Source organism: Haliotis rubra, unplaced genomic scaffold (genome assembly GCF_003918875.1).
Source record: "Haliotis rubra isolate DU_JTF1 unplaced genomic scaffold, ASM391887v1 Scf468, whole genome shotgun sequence".
Taxonomy (NCBI): domain Eukaryota; kingdom Metazoa; phylum Mollusca; class Gastropoda; order Lepetellida; family Haliotidae; genus Haliotis; species Haliotis rubra.
Genome location: NW_025767155.1, coordinates 633,358 through 642,777, shown reverse-complemented (window position 1 = coordinate 642,777; position 9,420 = coordinate 633,358). Strand labels below are relative to the sequence as shown.

The 9,420-nt window shown below is 36.3% G+C and overlaps 1 protein-coding gene across 1 annotated transcript; it reads right to left on the bottom strand.

Moving 5' to 3' along the window:
* Positions 1 to 815: 815 nt before the first annotated feature.
* On the bottom strand, positions 816 to 8,447 carry LOC124290495 (E3 ubiquitin-protein ligase CHIP-like). Its single transcript, XM_046727205.1, has 7 exons — positions 8,200 to 8,447; positions 7,449 to 7,647; positions 6,346 to 6,511; positions 6,072 to 6,147; positions 4,778 to 4,834; positions 3,203 to 3,319; positions 816 to 1,376 (listed from the first exon to the last, which is right to left on the bottom strand). The coding sequence occupies exons 1-7, from the start codon at positions 8,299 to 8,301 to the stop codon at positions 1,251 to 1,253; spliced, it is 843 nt and encodes a 280-aa protein (XP_046583161.1). The 5' UTR covers positions 8,302 to 8,447; the 3' UTR covers positions 816 to 1,250.
* Between the last annotated feature and the right edge of the window lie 973 nt (positions 8,448 to 9,420).

Below are 9,420 nucleotides of genomic sequence, written 5' to 3'. Positions count from 1 at the left end.
ACTGTCAGAATCATCATGATACTACTCTACTCAAAACGTTAAGGACCGCCCAATCTTCCATTTAACTATAGCTAATCTGTTGCAGCATTACAGCATAATATAGCTATATGAAAGAACCCGGTAGTCCCTAACTTTTGTTGAGTAGTATAACTAAACTGTTATTAACATAGTAGTATTAGATGGAAAGGGCTGTAGCAATTCACAGGTGTATTAACACATCCCTGTTCCTTGATAACATCGCCATGATTATACATATTATATACTACTCAAAGAAGTTAAGGAACACCAGTTTTGTTCTGATGATGATAGTGAACTATCAGGAAATGACAATAGCTATAGTGATTTGACAGAATGGGGTGTGCTTAACTTCTTTTCAGTAGTATACATGGAACAAGGTCACTGAACAAAGCGTGTAGAATATTGATGTGAAGTTAAGCTGTAATCTATCACACATACATCTTGTATATCATGGACACAATCATATTAAAATTTCACAAATCCTCATTGTACATACTGTTCAGACAATAATCATCATGATAGTTTAAGACAATTTAAAAATACTCAGAATATCAACACTCCAAACCTATGTGCTGATGAATTCACGGGAATACATTATAACATAAAATATGTACACTTCATAATGCATTCCAGTCAAATCCATTCACTTGTAAATCTTACGCCTTTTGTTGACTATAGAAAAGAAATGTTTAATTAAGACATAACCAATAGCTGAACATTCACAATCATTCCTTTATGTGAGCTTAGATACAGCTGCGTTAACCTTATCTCCGCTTCATAGAAGTTCTGAGACAGACTTGTTGCTATAAATGAAAATCGTTTATTGGAAGCACGCCAGGGATAGGGTAACTGCAGCTTTAGATCACCTCTTTCAGTAGAAGGGTGGTTAATCGACGTATCTATCCTAGCAATCATAACTTTAGATTTTACTTTTGAATAAGGTCTTAGGATTTACTTACCACAACAAACATCATAACCTAATACTTTTTCTTTCTGGGCCGGTGTTCTAAGAGTCTTAAGCATGAGGCTTGAGCAATGACTGTGACCTTAATTACTGAGCATGACAAGAGACAAAGTGAAAGTTTACAGTTTGTAACAATAACAAAAACTGTTCTCAATCCTGCACATATCCTGATATCACAGCTGTCTGCACTAAATATACACACATGCACACATACTTGTGCACACTTGTGCATGTGCTCACGTACATATCACACACACATGCACAAAGGCTAGTATTCCTCTGCCCAAGGATTCTCCTCCAAGAATGTGTCAATAACTTCCTTCATGGCCAAGTTTGGAATCAGCTGATCTTGGGTCAAGTCTGTACGTGTTACTGGGTCAAAGTGACCCACCCTCTGAAAAAAATCACAAGCCACATTTTAATACTCTATACCACAGTTGTCAGACCTACTGATGTACAGCATCAGAGTAGAAGACTTCAAGACTTACACAATGGGAAAATAGCTTGGTTTAAATGAGAGAGCACATAAATAACATTGATGTATAGTCAGAAATATTTCCAAATTATCGCCTGAAAAAAACTGACCCAGTCAAATCCTGAAGGCATCAGAATGCAATTGAAATATTTCACATGCTCTCTTCTACATGAGCAGGTGCTTGGAAATATATGTGGAGTGAAAGGAACCCATGCCTGAATATGTTTATATTATAAGGTCTGGTTAATTCCTTACAATCCGGAAAAAACTGAAGCTATATTATTTACTTTGAAAGATGGCCGAAAAGACTTTAAATTGAAGTTTGATAACTGCAATATAAAAACAGTCGATTTTCATAAACATCTGGGTTTAATCTTCACGTCTAACGGGAGTTGGCATCATCATATTGAAAATATTATCAAAAAGACATCTAAAATGATTGGAGCATTTCGGAAATTAAAGTTCCTACTAAATAGAACAACACTAGCTGAAACTATATACTGTATTTATAAGGCCACACTTTGAGTACGCATGCGAGGTATGGGATGGATGTTTGATTGAACAAGCTAATAGATTAGAAAAACTTCAATTGCAACTATGCAGCTCGCATAGTTACTGGTCTTCCAGTTCAATGTATTATGAAACAGGATGGGATCTACTTTCTGAGAGAAGGAGAAGACGCAAATTAACATTATTTTATAACATTCAAAAAGGTCTGACACCATTTTTTCTTCAGGATTTACTCCTACCTGTAGTAGGCAACCAGACAAGTTATGAGTTAAGAAACTCCAATAACTTTAGTCAACCATATACAAGACTGAGGTACTAAACTTCATCATTTATTCCATCAACAGTTAAAGTGTGGAATAATATTCCCTTAGCTATTAGAAATTGCGACTCTGTTGCATCGTTTTAATCTTATATCTACGTGAAGGAAAAATGCGCACCTATATATTATTCATATGGAATAAGGAAGTCCAATGTTATGCACACTAGATTAAGATATATGACGAGTACACTTAATTATGATTTAGATAGAATAAATGTAAAAAATGACGCATCATGTCAATGTGGCCATAGATGTGAGAATGTTTTTCATTACTTCCTTGAATGTTCATTGTATACTATTCAAAGACATAAACTGTTAAAATCTTTAGAACATATTTTCAAAAATAGAACACTGATTGATATTAATCTTATCTTACATGGCAATGCAGGTCTCTCAATCACTGACAACCAGATTATTTTCAAATATGTACATATCTATATCTCTCAAACAAAATGCTTTCTCAGTTAACATCTGTTGTACATATCCTAGCCTATGTCTGTCACTTGTGTAATTTGTTGTAAGATGAATTGTGTAATTATCTGAGAGGGCTTTTCTAAGTTGGATAACTTGTGCCCAATCCTTTTCTTGAATGAATAAAATATGTTTAACACAAATATGTTTATAATTTTATCATGACAGGTCTAAGTATTATTCATGGACAGAATACAACCAGGGGGCTTATGACAGGATTTCAGGATTCCTCACTGCCCTCCCTGCTAATGTGGAGGAGGCAGTGTTCAAAATTAACAGGGTCTATGGATTGTGACATTGTACATATGGTATCCAAATTTGGGGACCCCTTCAATCTGTAAACTCCAACATTTGAGTTATTGGTAGGCCCCTTTGACTTTGATGCAGGTTTTTGAACACTCTATAGATCCTGCTCTGAACTTCACTCCCACTTTTATGTAGTTACCTGCAAGTGTTCGATGATGTCCTTCTTGTCATAGGTGATGCCACTAGGGGTAGTGACAGGTTCCCGCATAATCTCAAAGCTGATCTTCCCACACAGAAAGTCTGGCACATCCCGCTTCTGCAAGACAGACATAAGACTTTGTGTGAATAGCAATAAGTAACAATCCTATGCCTACAAATTTACAACTTCAGATTCAGATATAACCAACATTAATTACTCATGATAACCTCTGAAAACAGATTTCCTAAACGCAACCTCCTACAGACTTCTGAAAATTCTTTTCCATAATTATGACCATCGAATACACAAACCTTGATGGCAGTTATTGGATGATCCTTGACATCACAGTTTTCTGTTGCAATTTATTTGTGAATTCTTTGAATTGAATCGTAGTCCTGTATAAATTTAATTCATCATTCGAGATCACCAGAGATGAATATTCATGAATTTGTTTCATGAGTGATTTTTGGTTTTTTTTACGCCGCTTTTAGCAATATTCCAGCAACATCAGAGGTATAATGGTGCAGTGGGGACACCAGAAATGGGCTTCACACAATTTACCCATGTGGGATTGAATTGGGTCTTCTACGCTTAACCATTAGGCTACCCCAACGCTCATTCGAGATCACCAGAAGTGAATATTCATGAATTTGTTTCATGAGTGTTTTTCATTTGAATTTGTCTGTTATTTATCAAACCGTGACATACAAAATTAAATATATCAAAGGGTTGTTGGTTGGTTTGTTGTTTAACAACGCACTCAGCAATATTCCAGCTGTACGGTGGTGGTCTGTAAATAATCGATTCTGGACCAGACAATCCAGTGATTAACAGCATGAACATCAATCTACTATTGCAATTGGGATATGTTGGCATGTGTCAACCAAGTCAGCGACCCTGACCACCAGATCCCGTTAGTCACCTCTTACTGAAGACCAATTCTAACTCGGATCTTCACATAATACATCAAAGGGAGGCAGTAAAATAGTCAACTCTCTTGTATATTTCATGTGATAGTAATGTGGTCACTAATCTTTGTCGCAAAAAATGAAGATGGTCAAAACGTGTAAGATATTTGGTTTTGTTATTATGCAACTGAACAATACACCAACTAGTGACGTGTTATGGTATTTGTGATAAATATTCATATTTGTTTCCCAATATGTGTGATATGTATGACGTATGCTTCATAGTGGATTCTCATGTCCCCAGCTGTGATACTCACTCACTCACTCATAGAGGTTTTACTGCAGCCATAGTTGGCAGTGTTCATAGAGGTCAGTAAATAATCTGGGATGAGAAAAGCACTGGTTTACTGTATGTGCTTAGATACACACCACCAGGGTGAGACTGTCAGCCAGCTAAGGCACTTGTACTCCTCAATCCTCTTGTAAACCAGATTATGATAAATCTATGTACCTTGACACCACAGAGTAACCTCCCTTTGATCACTATGCAGTAGCCTCCCTTACTACACTTTTCTGTAAGCTCTAACAAATAGTACAGTCACATTAAACAATACTGTTCATCTCAGTTAAGATGCAATGAATGACAGATCACCTGCCTGGTTCTTACCTTCCTCTTGTCATCCAACAGACTAAACAAGTTATTCACAGATGTCAGTTTGTTTTCCTGAAAGAGAAAACATACATGGACCATGACATTGGGTTCACTTTAATATATATGAAAAGTATACGTAAAAACATTCACTTAATAAATGTATCTTTCACTAAATGTTTCTGGCTATCTAAGTTTTCTAACTGAAGGTACAAACACTGTGTGAAACAGCTGGTAAGTTCAGAGTCATTATCACTGCAGATGCTGTGCTGGTGCTTAGCAGCTGTGTTGTCTGTCACACACCTGTTGCCACATCCCTGTTGTCAAACATCAATGTTTCAACAGTCCTGTTGTCACACCCCTGTTGCCATATTCATCTATAAATGCCTGTCATCACACCTGTCATCCTGCCCATGTTATCACACCCAGTCATCACATCCCTTTCTCCACACCCCTTTTGGCACACTCCTGGTGTCACACTCATTGCCACACCCCTTGCTCTCAACATTTTGCTCTCAACATACAGAAAACCATGCATCATTTCTTGATCACCACATGACATACAAATCCTGTAAATGGAAGTCATAGCAACACTGTCAAACACTGGAAAGAGGGAAGAGAGTGATTGTGACATCTGGTTGCACTATACCTGCACTACTATTGGGTTTTTTCAAGATGTTTATCTGGTGTAATTTACAGGATGTTAATAGCTTGCAGACATATAAACATATTCGCTTTTCAATGGAAGGTTAAAGTTGCAGATATTACATCAGCAAGAGGTGTAATACTTTATATACCATGTTAACAACTCATCAGCAAGATGTGTATATACCATGTTAACAACTCATCAGCAAGATGTGTATATAAAATGTTAACAACTCATCAGCAAGATGTGTATATACCATGTTAAAAACTCATCAGCAAGATGTGTATATACCATGTTAACAACTCATCAGCAAGACCAAAGATGGAGCTATTGTGCAAATAAACTTGTTTCTGAACAGTAGATTACGTAACATGTATGCAATCACTTTTACACATACAAGTGACTACCTGAGAGGTATAATGAGCTATTCACAGTGCCTGTCCACATTATATGGAATAACAATGTCATATAAAAATGTGCCAATCAGTGTGGAGATGAGGTGAAATTGGGTTTAACGTTGTACTTGAGAATATTTCGCTCATATGACGATGCGTGTGTATGTGTATGTGCCACTGCTTGTACTAGCCCAGACCTAAGCTGGTTTTATAGTGCTAGCTCACTGAGATACCATGCCGCAGTGGATGGCACACTGTGCAAGCAACTTACATGAAACTCATCAATGCTGTCCAACTCTTCGTTACAGTCCTGGTGCTCAGACATCTCTTTCAGCACAGACTTCTTCCTGCAGGGACACACAACACTGCCATGAACATCAAAACTCCATATTACAACCATCAACAGCTGGATATGCTCTTTAAGTATAGCTCAGCATTTACCTGCCTCTGTCTTCCACCAACAGAATACAGTAATGGACATCAACTTACTGAAGTACAACCCCAGGATCAGTTTATTCACATAACTATACATCTCCATGTCTTACCTGTCTCTGTCCTCAATGATAAGTTTATTCACATAAGTCTGCAGCTCGATCTCCTGCTGTATGCGCCGTTCCTCTATCATATTCCAGCGTCTCTTCTTAGCATGACGCAGAGCACCTGTGATGTCATCTCCGAAGTTCAACTTTTGCTCCTTGGCTAAATCATAGGCTGAAAACACAAGCTAACACTCAACAGAAATATTGCATTGTGTCAAAGACATTGAGAAGTGTTCTAGAAGATTTACTTATCTTCAGGTACAGAACAGATTTTTCACTACCAATTTCACTGAATCTATATATCAGTGTTTGAATTAAGAATAAAAGTCCAACTGTCACTGCCAAAAACCTTACATCAAAGGTTTAAGATGTAATATTAGTGGTTGTTTATAAAACCATTCAAACAATCCAGCAAAACTTCTCAAGGACCTATCTTCATTTTACTGTAAATGAGTTATGATCATAGGGTAATCATTCAAGGCACTTAAATTAATAAAATCACACATTATTTTTATCATACAAAGAAATATATCATATCTAAAGGCAGTATGAAAGTGAATCAGGATTAGTGTCATGCAAGGAGTAGCAGGTATGATCAGAATTTTTTGCAATCATTGGCATCTATGAAATAAGTTTTGATATATTAGTATGCATTACCATGGATACGTGTATGCTGTACACTGAGGAAAACTGTTTGAAATAAACGTAGTTGAGGTTTGCTTAGTAAATGAAATATACTAAGTAAATACTAAATGTTAAACTTTTAACATAAGGCTTATGACAATTACCCCTGGACTATGATGCTTACAGGCAATTTCAAACAGTGATATAATCATGAGACAAATTTGACACAAAATAGTGAACATATTTGCTCCATACACTGTTTGGTTTAAACATTTTATACATGTGATCATGACGGGATTTGCAAACATGCATAAAACAAGCTTATATTAATGTCGCTCCATACACATCATAGATGCTTTTGAATGCATTGAGCTTCTTGTACAATCAAATGGGTAATAACTAGGATCATTTGGGTTGATTAAGCTGTATCAAGATTCTTCTAAGACGTTTTATGTACATAACATCATGTATATCAATATCATTACCTCTCTTCAAACTTGCAATAGCTTCATCGTATTGCCCAAGTTCAACATATGCTTGACCCATGAAAAAATGGCCCTTAACTAAAGACCGATCAAGGTCAAGTGCACGCTGGCAATCCTGCACCGCAAACTCCCATTGTCTCAATTTTAGGTAGCACAAAGCACGGTTGGTGAAGAATGTTGCAGTGCCTGGGTTTTTATTCTGTCAAAAAGAAAAGAATCAATTGTCACAAGTTTCGTGTCTTCATGAAAAAGGAGGAATGCTTAGTTTTGTGTATAGCAGTCTGTGGCTTCATCCACTACACAAAAGAGCTAGCTGGTAACATTTCTTCTTGTAGCTTGTACTTGTTCACAATAATAACAACAATCTACAGAAAATAATGTCAAAATACATATTTGGTCAAGCAGGCTCGAACATTTCTGGCACTGCCTGATATTATCATATTAGAAGAAGCCTCCCCTTTCCAATTACACAGATTACAATCTCGGTTTGATCTTGATACTTAAAAGAAATAAGGAAAACAATTTGTGCTGATTACGAAGTAAACAAACATGGTGTTGGTTTATTTGATTAACCCTTTACACGTTTACAAACTCATTTAACTGACTTAGTCTTAGCAAGTCTGGCAATGTGAGCTTGATCCTCTGTGCCCGGCTAATAGAAAACTGAAAATGTGTGCCAGATAGAGACCTCTACTCTCATGTTATTTCCACATGACGACAGCGTTTCATTACGAACTTATCTAGAACGTACTATTGCTTTCGTGTAACAGGAGATCGCATCGTCGTATTTCCGTGCAGAAAACAATTTGTTGCCTTGATTCTTCAAATCCACAGCGCTCATTTTAGAAGGCATTTGTCCGGTTGTGTTCGCTACCAACTTGGTAATACAACTGTATTATATGATGTGAGAGTAACCAACATAAATCATAGAGTCTGTTTTCACTCTATGAAAGGTTTGTTTTGGCAGCCATTGTATTCCATAATCTAATATCCGGTAGGGGAGGTAACTGTATACGCGGATCAATTTACAGAAGGTTGCAAAGTTGTTTGTACGTTACTTGTAAAACGTTCTTTTCACCAACAAATCCACATATTTGTTTTTTTAAACACTGTGATTAATCATGACAAAAATCTATTTTAGTCAGATAAGATGCTTCTTTTATATATTGTTAGAAAGGATATTCTCAGCGCCCACAATGGTATTCGCTCCACTGAAAACTGATCATAAGTTTTGGTCCAGATAAAAAATTATTCTATACGCATGGATATATCTAGATCATATATTCGAACATATTCTGAATAACATTCAACGACTAAACAAAAGACAAACAACATACTAAATGTTAGTTATTTTAATACGTCATTTAAAATATAACCATTCATCTCACAAACACAGAAGGGGTTGTTTTTTTAATTCACACCACTCACGGGCAATATTGTTTCCTCATAATTCTCATAGGATATATTACAGATGTTTGTTGTTTCCTCAATGGTAAAATGTATCATAAACAAAATACAATGAAAATTACAGTAACACCTTTTTCATTAACAGACAATCAAGTAAACAATCAGATTTCTGAAACAAACTAAAACAATAAATTATAGAAAATCAAATACTTGTTGAGTAATTGCACATTTGGTTAATGGCATCCAAGGAGTTTATTGCCATTCTACTTTAAAAATAACCCAAAAACCATTTGCCTCCAAAGCTTCATTACAGAAGTGATATCAGCATCTCATATCTCTTGTTACTATTCTCTTGCTGGATGGAGACAAACTATTGTTCTTTCGGAACTTGAAGTGGTAAAAAGTACATGGATCTGTAGTAAAAACAATAGACATCTACTTACTGTGTTTTTGTTTGTTTAACTCGGCGGTTTTTGAGCCATATGACGTCCATCTGTAAATATTCAGTTTGGACCAGTCAATCCAGTGATTGACATCATATTCATCGATCTATGCAAATGGGATA

Coding starts and splice junctions, on each gene's coding strand:
- LOC124290495 (XM_046727205.1), bottom strand. CDS start 8,301: ATGCCTTCTAAAATGAGCGCTGTGGATTTGAAGAATCAAGGCAACAAA. Junction 3,320..4,777: donor TGTTGGATGACAAGAGGAAG/GTAAGAACCAGG, acceptor TCTGTCTTGCAG/AAGCGGGATGTGCCAGACTT. Junction 1,377..3,202: donor ACATCATCGAACACTTGCAG/GTAACTACATAA, acceptor GATTTTTTTCAG/AGGGTGGGTCACTTTGACCC.